Source organism: Neolamprologus brichardi, chromosome 13 (assembly GCF_056152115.1).
Source record: "Neolamprologus brichardi isolate AB-2024 chromosome 13, ASM5615211v1, whole genome shotgun sequence".
NCBI lineage: Eukaryota > Metazoa > Chordata > Actinopteri > Cichliformes > Cichlidae > Neolamprologus > Neolamprologus brichardi.
Genome location: NC_142116.1, coordinates 30,613,013 through 30,627,015, shown reverse-complemented (window position 1 = coordinate 30,627,015; position 14,003 = coordinate 30,613,013). Strand labels below are relative to the sequence as shown.

Here is a 14,003-nt window from a genome sequence, read left to right as displayed (position 1 = left end):
AGCCCACAAGTTGGATGTCAAAAGAGAGAGAGGAATTCTGGAGTATGTTGAATGAAGTGGTAGAGCATGTTCTCAGGGGGAAAAGATCGGTGATTGGAGTAGATTTTAATGGACAGTTGGGTGAAGGGAACAGAGGTGATGAATCTGTTGGGTAACTATTGTGTTAAGGGGGGCAATGCAGAAAGACAAACGGTAATGGATTGTGCCAAAAGGATGGAAATGGCTTTGATGAACACGTACTGCAGGATAGAGAAAAAACATTGGATGCTATTCAAGGTATTAAAGGGAAAGTGAGGATGAACCAACAATGTGGAATTTGAAGAAGGAAGAACGTTGTGCAGAGTTCAAGGAGTTGAAAAAGGCTCTGGGTAGTAGGGAAGAGAGACTGGTACAGCTGAACTGGTGAGGGAAACTGCCAAAAGGTGTTGGGTGTATCCTCTGGAAAGAGAAGTACAGTAAAGTATTCAAAGGAGGACGTTAGCAATGAAAAGGTGGGGGCGTCAAAGAAAAGGGCTTATAATGAGTTGTTTGTGAGGCCAAACACTAAGGAAAATAAAAATCATCGATTAGGCAGAGAGATTGAGGTGGAAAGGATGTGCAGGTGGTCAGGGTGGTTAATGACAGACATGGATGTATACTAATGAGTAAAAAGAGTGTGTTAAAGATGGAAGGAGCACTTTGAGGAGCCGATGAATGTAGAAAATGAGAGCAGAGAACAGATGGAGGACAGCTAGTGAATCAGGAAGTGCAGAAGATTAGCAAGAAGAAGAGAGAGGGCAGTGGACTGCTTAACCATACTGTTTAAAACATCCTGGAGGGTGACAAGATGCCCGAGGAATGTACTGACACCGATGTTAAAGAACAGCAGTGATATGGAGAGCTGTAGAAATTGATACCATGATGCTATGGGGAGAGTTGTTGGAGCTAGGCTAAGAAGAGAGGTGATTATCAGTGAGAAGCGTATGGGTTAATGCTGAGAAAGAGCATTAGAGATGCAATATTTGCTTTGAAAATGCTGATGGAGAAGAACAGAAGAACAGGGAAAGTCAGAAGGACTTCACTGTGTCGTTGTGGATCTATAGAAAGCAGGAACTGTGACACTGCATGAGAAAGTCAGGAATAGGTGAGAAAGAGGACTGCAAAATAATGATGAGGTATGCAGTAGAAAGAACAGATGGGTTTAAGGTGGGGGTCAGGGATCAGCTCTGGGGCCCTTCATGTTTGTCATGGTGATGGACAGGTTGACAGATGAAGTTAGCAGGAGTCTACATGTGCTTTGATGTTGATTGTGATCTGTAGTGAGAGTAGGGAGCAGATGGAAGAGTCCTTGGAAAGGTAGAAGTATGCTCTGGAGAGAAGAGGAAGGAGAGCAGCAAGATCCGGATATATGAATGCAGGCAGGTGAAGTGTGTGGAGACCCAGTGGTCTTCAGGGTGACTTCAGTCAGTGGTTTTACTAAGGTCCGCCTTAACAAGCTGCACATATAACACGTATTCCCCAGGAGAGAATCTACTTAAAACATGCTGTGAGTAAAAGACTGAATGCATGGCACTTCCAGCCTGTTAAAGTGAAACTCTGAGCAGAAGTTTTAGTTTTGTTCTCTCACCTGCAGACTATGCTTTTTGTTTGAGGATTTGAGAGTAGAGATTAAGCATCAAACTTAGACTTACTCTATGTATCAATGTGAGGTCAACAAGTGCTCAGTAGGTGTCCAGTTTTAGGGTCAGATATTACCACTTATAGAATAAAATGAATTGTTTGCTGCCAACATTTTTTAAAAAAAGCAAAAGCAATAAAATCTATATTATTTATTACTGGCGCTCAATAGGAGAACAAAGACATTTGACACCATTGAAACACTTTAAGCCCTCCTGGGTCTGAGGTCCACCATCCACAGATTAATGTTTTAAGTCAGGCTTGAAAAACTGAAAACTTTTTAACTTGTTGACCTTAAAATAGAAAATATAGTAACAGAAAGCAATGGTTCCCTCATTTCTCACTAGTGGTGTGAAACATCTTCAGATGACTGTCTTTGTTTAGCACACAGTTTCTTTTCTTCTGGCCTGCTTTCCCAATGAATATTTCATTATTTGATTTTTGTACTCTTTTAGTTCAGGAAATCCATAATCTGCTCATAATACTGCTCCACAGTATCTCTCTGAACTTCTGCGCATGACCCATTCATACTGTCCGACATCTTTAACAGTGACTCTCTCTCCACTTTCAAATTCCAAGTCTCTTTAAACTCATTACAGATTTACAGGTGGAAGATGATTTTGTTTTTTTCTTTCTGGATTTTAATACTTCTGTGTAAGGTGACTGTTTTGAAAGGTACCTAAAATAATATTTATCATTTTTATATTTAACTGGCACTCACTTGATATTTTCTCTATTTCAGAGCATCCTTTGGTATGGGAAATTGTGCACCCCTGCCAGCTCACTACTATGTGAAACGGTTATCTCAAAAGCTGCAGAAATTATTATCTAAAAGAGAAAGTGAGTGCGGACTGTCCCATCATTTGAAAGTTTTAACATAAACATTACATATCCCAAGTTTTTTTTTCTTTTTGTTTTGTTTTTACATAAATTAACCTCCATTACCATGACCCACATATTGATCAGAAACAGACTAAATTGATGAATGAATGACACAAAATCAATCAGGGTTTTATTTCTAGTCCTGGCAGAGATTTCCACGCTGACACTGTTGGTTGAAACTACGAAATGTTTCGACCTACAGGAGCATGAGTCTTGTGTCAATGAACAAAAGATGAACCATTATTTAGGTAACACAGACAGTCCAAAAGGGCTGAAAACAGATGGAAACAAAATCAAGCCTACTCACTACTCAGGAAGCAAACAGTGCAAACAGAAAACAGTATGACGCAACAGAACCCTAAGACAAATTTAGGGCTTACATACACACATTAGGGAAATGGATTCAGGAGGATGAGGAGAGATAGCTGAAACAAATTCATGATGATGAGACAAGGAAAGTAAACGAAATACTACATACAAAGGAAAAAGACTATTACAATAAAACAAGGACACTAATACAGATTTGACACAGAAGACAGCACTAAGAAAAATAACGAAACCTTATACAAAATATTAAAAAGTATAATATTAACTGAAACTCATTCAATAACACCAATAACTCAGACTAAAAAGAACGATCAAGAATACACAAGCTAGCTCAGAACCCAATGAAGCATTAAATGATAATGAATGGTGACTCACTTACATTATCTTTCTTCCTTATTCTTCCTGACACTCAGTTTAAAAGTCACAAGACTGTCTTGACCATGTCTACATGTATAAATGCAATGACTTGCTGTCATGTAATTGGCAGATTAGATATGTGTTGAGAAGCTATTGAACATGTATACCTACTGAAGTGGCTGGTAAGTCTAAGTGCAATATATGGAGTCTAAATCAGCATTTCATGGGCTTTTCATTCAAAGGCAGACATTTCACAATCAGACATGTTCCCTTAAAGGACTGAGAACTGACAAGATATGCTTTTAACAACAGCTAGATTTGGGGGTCTTCCTGTCTGTACCATGGCCTTAAAAACTTATTTTACTTAATTTACACATAAGCAAAGTAAAAATGCATTCAAATTGCAGACAGACAGAAATGGTGGTTTCAGGCAGTACAGCAAAGTAGATTACAGAAAGAATAGAAAGTGTTTTAGTAATGAACAAGGGCTTGGAGCACAGTATAACAATCAATGTTACAGACCAAAAGGATGACAGAGATGACAACATTTGAGGTTGCTTCTGGTGGTTTACTGACTGTAATAATAAGAAAACAAATTAATTGAGGCTGGGGAGGAAGGTACTCACGAATCGTTAAATCCATCACTTGAGAGGCCAAGCAGAAGACAGGATGCTCAAACATCTCTCTCTTTTTCCCTATAGAGAAAGAGGCAGGATACCGAGGCATGCGAAAGGCCAGGGTCAGAGCAAACGAACATAATGGTCACTAGGGTTTGACTAATATAAAGTTTTTTGCTACCACTACCTCACATTTTCTTGCAAGAAAATCAGAACTTTAACCACACATTGTATTAAAAGGTACAATATGTATCATTGTGAAATTTGTACATGGAACTATGTTTAGCAGATTTAAAAGATTAAGGGACATCCCCCAGTTTTGTTTGTCAAATTGATTTCAATTTTTTGTGTGCTTACATGAAATGGAGAAAAAATAAATGGGTAGCAAGGTGGTGCAGTGGATAGAACATGTCCGTTGTAACTGTACTATCTGTGCATGTGTGCAAGTTTCCTCCCACAGCTCTTGTTAGGTTAACTGGCAGTTCTAAATGGACTGAAGGTGTGCATGGCTGCTTGTCTTTCTGTATTATGACTGCAATGAACTGGGGATCTTCAAACCCTTGAGTGATCTCCTTCATGACCCAGGGCTACCGCCTGCAGATTTGCCGCAGACCCCCCATAACGAACACCCCGACCTTCCCCTCAGTAGGCAACCTCCAGCAGGCCTGTGTGCTGCAGGAAGAACTGCCAGCCCTCATGACAAAGGCTATCATACGGGAGGTGGAAGCTGCCCATGGGGGTTTTTCTACCACTACTTTCTACTCCCCAAAGAGCATGGGGGTCTCCATTCAATTCTGGACGTCAAAGACCTCAGTTGCTATCTCTGGCCCCTGAGGTGCAAGATGCTGAAGGTCCCCAGTGTATGTCAGGCCATCAATGCAGGGAATTGGTTTGCCACCATCAATCTGAAGGACGCTTACTTTCAGGTCTTAATCTGGCAGGGGCGGTGGCGCTTCCTCAGATTCTGCTCCAATGGGCAGGTCTTCGAGTTTGGAGACTTCCCCTTTGGCATCTCTGTGGCCCCCCAGACCTTCCTGAGATGCAGGATGCGGCCTTCACTCCTATGAGCCTGCGGGGCCTCAGAATCTTGAATTACCTGGATGACTGGCTGGTCTGTGCCTCTTCAGTAGAACAGTGTTGCAGCTACGTTGCCCTGCAGGTCTCTCATGTTGAGGCTCTGGGGCTGTAGTATCCCTCAATATCCCTCATGGCACAACGGCGATGGGTCTTTTGTGCATGCCCAGACCAGTTCGGCCTCCACTCTCTACTGAGCCGGGGGCTGTGCCTCTCCCTCATGGGTCTGATGGCTGCCACTGTGCACATCAATGTGCTGGATCCGACTTCCTGGCACTTCGGGATTTTCCTGCCTCGACTGCAGTGGTTTCACGTGATTGTTGGGAAGGACAGCAGGGGAGTGGAGGCTCCACCCACAGGTGGTTGAAACAAATCTAGCACTGTTTCAGAAGGGCAGAGGGGGACCTCTTTGCCTCCAGGGAGTCAACACACTGACCCCTGTTCTTCGACAGCCCTTTCCGGGGGTGGGATGCCCTGGCTAAAGACTCTGGGAGCTTCCGGTCCAGAGGAACCTCCTGTCCCAGGCGAGTGGATCACTTTCAAGCTGGTCCACCCCTTACGCTGTGACCCTGCATTGAATGGTGGTAGCGATTAAGGCCATTCACCTCTGTCGCTAAGCGCTTAGCGAGGCTGAGCGCTGGCTCTATCCGTCAGGTATCCCCAGCTGATTTGGACAATAGACCAGCTGTTCATTGCCTTCCATCCTGGGCAGGCACCTGTCAAAGTCCTGGTTGTCCTACTGGGTGGCAGCCTTATGCCTCTAGGTTCCCCTCCCCTTGGGAGTGCAGGCCAACTCGACACATGGGGGTGGCCACCTCTTGGGCCTTGTGGTCATCGGCTACCAGCTTTAATGTTGCAGCCAGCCCCTCTATCATGGAGCAGGTGCTAGATGTCCCTCAGCTGTAACCTTTGTCTCCTTGATCAGCTTGCGGGCCAACCATGAGCGGCTGCGCAGATGCGGTCCTTGCATCTTGACTTGCTCAGGCAGACTGTCGTCCCCCCCCCCCCCCCCCCCCCCAGGCCTTTGCATCTGGTGGGGCCTTGACTGTCTCCTTGTGGGGTGAGTTACCCCGTACATATGGAAATTGTAAGTACTTGTAAGTTACTGTAAGTCTCAATATGGTAACATACAGTTGACATGATGTCTGCTTCTTGGAGTGAGAGACTGTCTCCAGCTTCAGGCTGCTTGGAGATGTGTTCCAATCAAACCATCACTGGTTTCACATCTGCGCAGCTGTTTTATATCTAAGCTGTGGGGCATGACTGAGGTAGCCAGAGTTTCTTATGGAAGTATTCACACCCCATAGCAAAGGGGGGTCATACCCTGTACATGTGGAATATGTAACATAATGGAGAGATAGTCTCTCACTCAGAGAACCAAGGTTACAGTATGTAACCATACAGTTCCACTGCAACCCTATATTGGAAAAGCAGTTAAAAACATGGATGGATGGATAGATACCAATTGACTCTAATTCTACAGAAAGTACTTAATAAATTAAAATGCTATACAAAGCATCTTTGGATGTTTTTCTTACAAATTGGTCATTGCGACGAATCCTCACATATAATCAAATGTTTAATGTTTAAATGAGCAAATTGGCATTATGTGTGTAAATGTATTAGGTGGACATAAGCAGTGTGGACTGTATCCACATTGTCAATCAGCTAGGCTGGTAGCTTATGTTTCCATCACTGGTGACCCAAATAACTCCACCTGATCTTATCTCAATGTATTTTAAATATACTGCTCAAAAAGATTAAAGAAACATCTTTTAATTAAAGTATAGCACCAAGTCAGTTAAACTCCTGGGATATTTTGTCATGCTCCTGTGTGAGGCAGGCAGGCAGATCCAAAATGTAGACTCACAGGCAAGACTATACTTGAAACAGTTTACTTAATTTAAGGTTAAACAACTAAACTGGGAATGCTAAGTGGGAGAAACTAAACAAACAGAATAATACAGGGAAACACAGTACCGACAGGACACACAGCAAGATGGGATATCACAAAACTGGACAGAAGGAGACACAGACAATATATACACAAAAGAGGGAATCAGGGAGGAGAGGAAACGCCTGGGGAACATGGCTGGACATAATCTAACTGTCGAGAAAAGGGAAGTAAAACTGAACATGATGCACACAGGACAAGAGACTATCAACATAAAACACAAGAAACACAAACTGAGATGCAGACTGGCTAAATATGGGGAAGAGAGGGAGACAAGACAAGACTAGGAAGACACAGAACAAGGGTGACGGAGCGAAAGGAGTAATAATGAGTCAACTGCAAAACAGGAAAGGTTTTACCTTTTGTTGGTAACATCTTTTTCCCTTTTCAGACTGTTTTTTGCTAGTTTTATATATGGCTAGGGTCAGTTTCACTACTGGTAGCATAAGGCAATACCTGGACCCTACAGAGGTAGTAGGATTTAGGTAGCTCAACTCCTCCAGGACGGCACATCAATACATACCATTTCCAGAAGGTTTACTGGGTCTCCCAGCACAGTCTCAAGAATGTGAAGTTGTACAATATCTTCAAGCCATCACCAGGACGGGTATCTGCTCTTTTGTGCAAGGAGGAATAGGATAAGTACTGGCAGTGCAGTACAAAATGACCTCCAACAGGACACTGATGTAAACGTCTCTGACCACATAATCAGAAACAGACTTCATGAGCCCAATAGCCTCTAGAGGTACCAGTGGTCACTGCTAGGCAACGACACCTGATTAGATATTGGGTTTAAATCCTTGGAACCATTGTCAGACCCTATGCTGCTGCACTGAGTCCTAGGTTGCTCCTGGTGCATGACATGCACATGTATCATATGGCAAGAGCATGCATGCATGCAGCGCCTGGAGGATTAAGGAACTGAAAACATAGACTGGCCCCCAAGCTTGCCAGACCTAAATCCAATAGAGGACCCTTAGCACACTATATTTCAGTCCATCCAGTACCACCAGGCTGCATCTCAGACTGTCCAGGAGCACAATCTGTTGAGTCATTAGGAGTATGCCTTCTCATTAGGAGCAAGTACATTCAAACAACTCGCTTTGAGTTGCTACAATGACATTTCAGCAACATTGACTAGTCTGCCGCATTACTTTTTTTGGTTGATTTTTGAGTGTCTTTGAAATTAGCCTTTTGTAGGTTGATAATTTGCATTTTCATATCCAGCATTATGTAATTTCTCCACTGAAACCTAATTTGTTTTCAAAGAATTTTTAATTTTTTTGAGCAGCATTCTATTGTATCATTGGGTATTTTCACACCTGTAGTTCATTTACTCTGGTCTGAATCAGCTGATGCGGTTCTAGTCAGTTTTATCTTTTCCCCATGTTTGGGTTTGTTTTTACTCAGAGAAAAATCCAAGTGAATCAAAATGCGTCGCTACAAACCACGTGAGAAGATTCAGTCTGCTTATTCGCCAGATCTGTCTGGAGTGGAAGCAACAAAAGTAAATACAGGAAAAAGGTCTTGTATTCTATTTGAACAAGAATTTACATTCATTTCACAGCTAGCTGCTAGCCCAGACAGACCTTTGCACATCTAAAACACTTTGTGTCATAGAGTGCGTGGAGTTGCAAACCCAAAATGCTAACACTATAAACAGTACAACGCGACAAAGAGCTATGGAAACTGAGGGCTTGAACACACACATGAGGTAATCAGGGAGATGGAACACACCAGGGAACACATCTGAACTAAATCAAGGAAATTAGACAGAGGGGAGCAAAACTGAAAACAATGCATTTAGGACAAAGACTAACAATATAAAACATGAAATAAACACTGACTAAGACTACGACACATAAACTGGACATAAACAAAAAGTAAACAAGATAAGGATCATGGAAACTGTTACTGTCGCTGACCTCTAGTGGCTGAGGGCCCCCCACCCCAGACAACACTTCATTTTTAAGTGGGGCATAACAGAAACCTTGCCACATCCTAGAATACAAAGCATATGTACAGCTTTTTTTTTTTTCACTTCAAACTGATTACAACTAGTTGCTATACGTTGTAAACCAACTCCTCTGGTGTTCATTTGGAACCATGCCAAGACCACCTCCTCCAGAGTGCGGTTGTTTTGGTCCAAGTGCAATTACTGTGTTTATATCTGCCCAAACGAGTCACACCAAAGACAAACCAGAGTTAATTTGAATGAATTACACACCGCATGTGTGAAAACACCCTTAAATTCAAAGCAGTTAATTACTTGTCTTATGTGTATCACATGAATGTAATCAAACATGTCAGTTTGAGTCTGGTAGAGTTGATTGTCATGTATGAAAAAGTTCCAGAGAATAATGACATCTGTTCCTAAAACAGAGAAAATATTGGTGCTGTATATGTAAAGTCTATTTCAGAAGACAAAAAAATAGCTCAGCTCTGTTATATTGAACATTAATAATCTTAATGTCAAAGGTTTAAGGTCACACATATAGTAAGTTCAAATGTACATATTCACATGTCAAATCTGAAGAATTATCACACATTAAAAGAGGTTAGTGTTCTGACACAGTTAATAAGTCATTGCTTTAGGGGCCTACAGAATGCTTGTGGCTATTAAAGAAAACCTAGACGAGGCAAGAAACAAAAGTAAAATAAAATCCTGGCACAAAAGATAGTCTCATTGTGTCTTACTCGCCCACCTGCTTTAAAACAGAGGTTAAAAGCAGAAAAGGCCAATAGACAAGGAAAACAGAAGAATTAGTGTGGAAGTCACCAGAACACAAGGAAAACCCAGAACAGGAAACAAGGAGAATCTTCTCAGTTACCAGGCAAGTTAAAGGTAAACCAAAGCAGTGTAAGACTCGGCTGAATGAGAAGCTAAAGCAGTGGAAGAAGTCAGCAAGATTGAATTGAATGCATTTTTACTGTAATTATCCTAGTAAACAAATGATGAAGAAAAACTAAATAGTTGCTGTCATTTAAAGTACTACCATACAGTTTTGCTTGGTTTTATCCATCTGGATACTAGACATTATTTGAAATGTTGTTCTAGCATTTCAAATATTGTCTGCAAAATCTATAGAGAAACAGACCCCTGACTTCATCGGTTTACTGCTGCTTCAGTTTATTAATGTTTGATTGGTCAAATTTGGTGAAAATATTTATTACTTTTGCATTTCAATTTTCTGTGTTTTACAAGCTTATTAAACATCCTCATATACTGTCACAATAATTTTAAATAACCTCCCCACTAAGATTAGAAAATCCCCTCTGCACTTCAGATCTTTCCCATCTGGTTCTGCATAGCATATTAATTGGCATTTGTTTTTGTTAAGGTATGCAATGTCTATAACTGTAATGTGTTCATCATTTGGATATATTTATCTGACAGTTCCCATAAGATGGAAATGGAATTTCCAAAAAACAATAAACGTCATAACAGCTATTACTACGACTACTACTGTTGCAGCTACCACTAGTACTATAGCAAGATTGCGTTCACACAAAGGAGCAGAGTAATAACGTACCTTCCAGTTTTGCATACTCTGACAGACGCTGGTAATTGACCTGAGCTGCCTGCTCCAAACACTTACGGATCACACCTTTGACTTCCTCTTGTGGGACTGGGGTGACAATGTCTTTCATTAAAACCTTATACAAAAAACACAGCAAAATTATTGTTATTTATTTATTTTTGCAGTACCTTTTAATAAAAGATGTAAATAAATATTGTAAAAATATGTCCTCAGGCTTAAATGAAAAAATTACTCTATAGCCTCCATATGTCCCATTAAATCTTTAGATTTTGTTGTCCTCATGTTAAGAGTTTTATTACTTTTAATTATTGTTGTTTTGTTTGGTTTCGGCATGGAAATATTATCATTAGTTTCAAGAAAAGATGACAGTTTGAGCTAAAGTTTAAAGGTAGCAGAATTAAACAGGTTTCAGTTTGCTCTGCATTGTTTGTTATAAAAATCAACTAACTCTTTCCCTCCAGTAAATAAAAAGAAACCTGACAAACCTACAAGTAGTAGCAAAATCAACAATGATAAAAAAGAAATAGCAGCGTAGTATTGTATGACTGGACATATAGTCCTTCCCAAAGAGCCACCAAAAACAGGTCGGATCAATCTTATGTTTTATCCTGTGCTACGACAGTCTTACCCTTTCGAGCAGGGACAGAGTTGCCTTCAATGCCCCTTCAGGTCTTCCAAATGGAAAACAGTACCTGTTTAGAAAAGAGGTTTGTTTGGTTTTTTTCAAACTTCAACAGTCCAAATGGGCAATGTGTCATTGTGTAGTTGGTGCAATGGGTCCTACCGGAAGTGTGTAATCTGGTTTTCAAGAAGCACCCGTAGCCTCTCCTTGATTTCCTCAAAGCGCTCTTTCTCCTCAACAGTGACTGTGCCGATACCGTCGGGCCTGAAACACAGAGGCATTTACAAAAATGCACTCAAAGTTTCTGTTGAACCTTTCAGCACAAATGTCAAAATACCCAATTTTCCACAGATAATGTTAGCATTTGCTTATACCTCAGATTTCGATCTAATGTATAATTCATATTTTTAAAAAACTTTTTTAATAAAGGAAATGGCAATATTACTTACTTTTATTGATTGAAATGTAAAATGCATATCTTCTGCTATTTATTAAAACTGTGGTGTTGAAACTGGAATTAATCAGTAAATTAAAATTAAAATTTTCTTATCAGGGTCACTCCATATAAAACCAACATCCATCCATTTGCTTCCTCTCATCTTTTTCAGGGTCGCAGGGGGTGCTGGAGCCTATCCCAGCTTGTCATAGGGCAAGAGGCAGGGTACACGCAGAGACAGACAACCATTCGCACTGACATTCACTCACAGATTCACACTTATGGGCAATTTAGATTTGGACTGTGGGAGGAAGTCGGAGTACCCAGGGAAAATATGCAAACTCCACACAGAAAGACCCTGGCCTGATGGTGGAATTGAACTCAGGACCCTCTTGCTGTGCGGCAACAGTACTAACCACCGTGCCACCGTGCTGGTGGCACCAACATAATCTGAAAAAGGTTTCAGTTTGGCCCCTGGAGAATGAGTTACAGGCTCTCACAGCACATGGGGTGGGCCAACATTTCTTTGTAGAGCCTCCATAATGTCTTACATATAGGAGCTTGCCACATCATCCAACAGCAAACCAGGATCAAGTAGTTGTGCCTATAACTGAAGGAGGCATCGTAAGTGGAGGCATGCACGCTGAGATGGTTTAATTATATTTCAGATGATTTAAATATGCAAAATTCAACATGCAGATTCACATAAACAAAACATTTGTTTTTGTGGTAACATTTTATTAGTCGGCAAAGCACTTGGTGAATCCATGACCACATTATTCACCTATTATGTTATTAACTAACAGTTTTTCCTCAATAACCTCAAATTACTGGTTAAGATAAGATAAGATAAGATAACCTTTATTAGTCCCAAGCATGGGAAATCTGTTGGGTTAAGGCTGCTGACCTTTGCCAGCGCCATCTTACCCTTCCGACCATACATACATACATTACAACATCACATGGGGAAGACAGGTCAGAGAGGTATAACAATGGAAAATGCGCAACATGAGGAAAGACGAGGAGAAAAATAACTCCCCCCAGACTGAGCTCCAACAGGGAGATCAGTTTGAGAACAGAAAAAAACACCTCAGCACATGAATCAGCACATGAATCAGCACATGAATCAGCACATAAATCAGCATATAAATCAGCACATGAATCAGCACATGTTACTACATAGAAGACATAAGCTTCGAAGGCATTTGGAGGGGGTGGCGGGTGAGTGTAGGTCTGTGTCAGTGTACATGCATATGTGTGCGTGTGAGTGTGTTATTGATAGAAAGTAAAGTCATTATACATGAATTATAGTTTCAGTTTTCTTTCTGCTTCTGCTTTCCTTGACATTTTCTTGCGATTTCGGTAAAGAAAAGAGGTAAATTTTTAAGTGTTGTGATTATCTGTCTCTCTTCTATTGTTAATTGCCTTTTTTTCTAACCATTTTGTAGCAACACACTACTTTCTGCAGTGCAATACTGTTCAACTGATGCTCACTAAGGTATCACAGTGTGTTCCAACACTGCATTTATGCAGACAGGGGGTTGTAAGTAATCCAGAAAAATTGAAACACCCATAGGCATTAGTAACAGCAGCTTTCAAGGCTTGATCAACCTGCAGAACAGCTTTAAATTATTAACCTATTTTGTGTTCACCGAAAAAGCCCTTTTCATATAATTATGAAATGTTCATTATTTTTAAATTTTGGGTAACCTTACCTTTTTTTTAACCTCTGGCAGTTCAACACTTACCTTTGTACCATTTCAAGCTATTCTTTGGACTTGAATGACTTGAATTGCAATAAATGACTGGGCGGTAGTGTAGTTGCACCACTAGTGAATAAATTTACTTTTTAATTTGAAGAGAGGCTACACCTGAGTCCTGCTTCTGCCTAGCAGCACGTTGACTGATTCTGTTTGATTATGGAATTGCCCTAAATGAGCAAGCAGGGGTGGGTATACTTGTATCCTCCCAGTTTGCTGCCTGTATGTTGACGTTTTCACCAGTGGATGAGGGGTTGCTTGCCTGCACCTTAGGGGGAATGGGTCCTGACTGTCATCTGTACCCGTGTGTCAGCCTTCTTGGATTCACTGGGTAGGGTGCTGGAGAGTGCACTCTGGTACACACCAGGACACAGAGGTTGATGATTGATTTTGTAATCATATCATCAGATCTACGGCTATATGTCTTGGACATGCAGTTAAAGAGAGATGCTGAACTGTCAACTGTTGGATCTGGTGGTAGGGGAAGATGCTGGGCATACCTGGTGCATCCAAATGTATAATGAGCTGGCAGAGGCACCATCCCACGACATCTTCAATTCCCACCTCTGGCAGAGCTTCGATTACATTATTAAGGGTGCTCTGCAGATACTGATGCTGAGTGAACCATGTTCTGCATCTCCATTGCTGAGCCTGCTCCAGGGAGTTGTGGCTGCAGGGTAGTTCGTTCTTGGTGTGGGAATAATCTCAGAACCAGATGGTAAAGATCGGACTTGGTCTCCAGTTGCAGCTGACTGCTAAGCCAAGGAGAGTGAAGC

The 14,003-nt window shown here is 41.2% G+C and overlaps 1 protein-coding gene across 2 annotated transcripts in view; it reads right to left on the bottom strand.

Moving 5' to 3' along the window:
- The window catches only part of LOC102788571 (calcium-dependent secretion activator 1-like), a 243,993-nt gene that overhangs the window by 98,561 nt on the left and 131,429 nt on the right, over positions 1-14,003 (bottom strand). Inside the window, exons 14-17 of one of the 2 annotated variants that reach the window (XM_087850444.1) lie at positions 11,194-11,295; positions 11,038-11,101; positions 10,401-10,524; positions 3,849-3,917 (exon numbers count right to left, since the gene is read on the bottom strand). In XM_087850444.1, coding sequence (XP_087706570.1) covers positions 3,849-3,917; positions 10,401-10,524; positions 11,038-11,101; positions 11,194-11,295 — 359 coding nt within the window. The remainder of the gene's footprint in view (positions 1-3,848; positions 3,918-10,400; positions 10,525-11,037; positions 11,102-11,193; positions 11,296-14,003) is intronic. The other variant, XM_087850445.1, reaches the window with a different exon arrangement.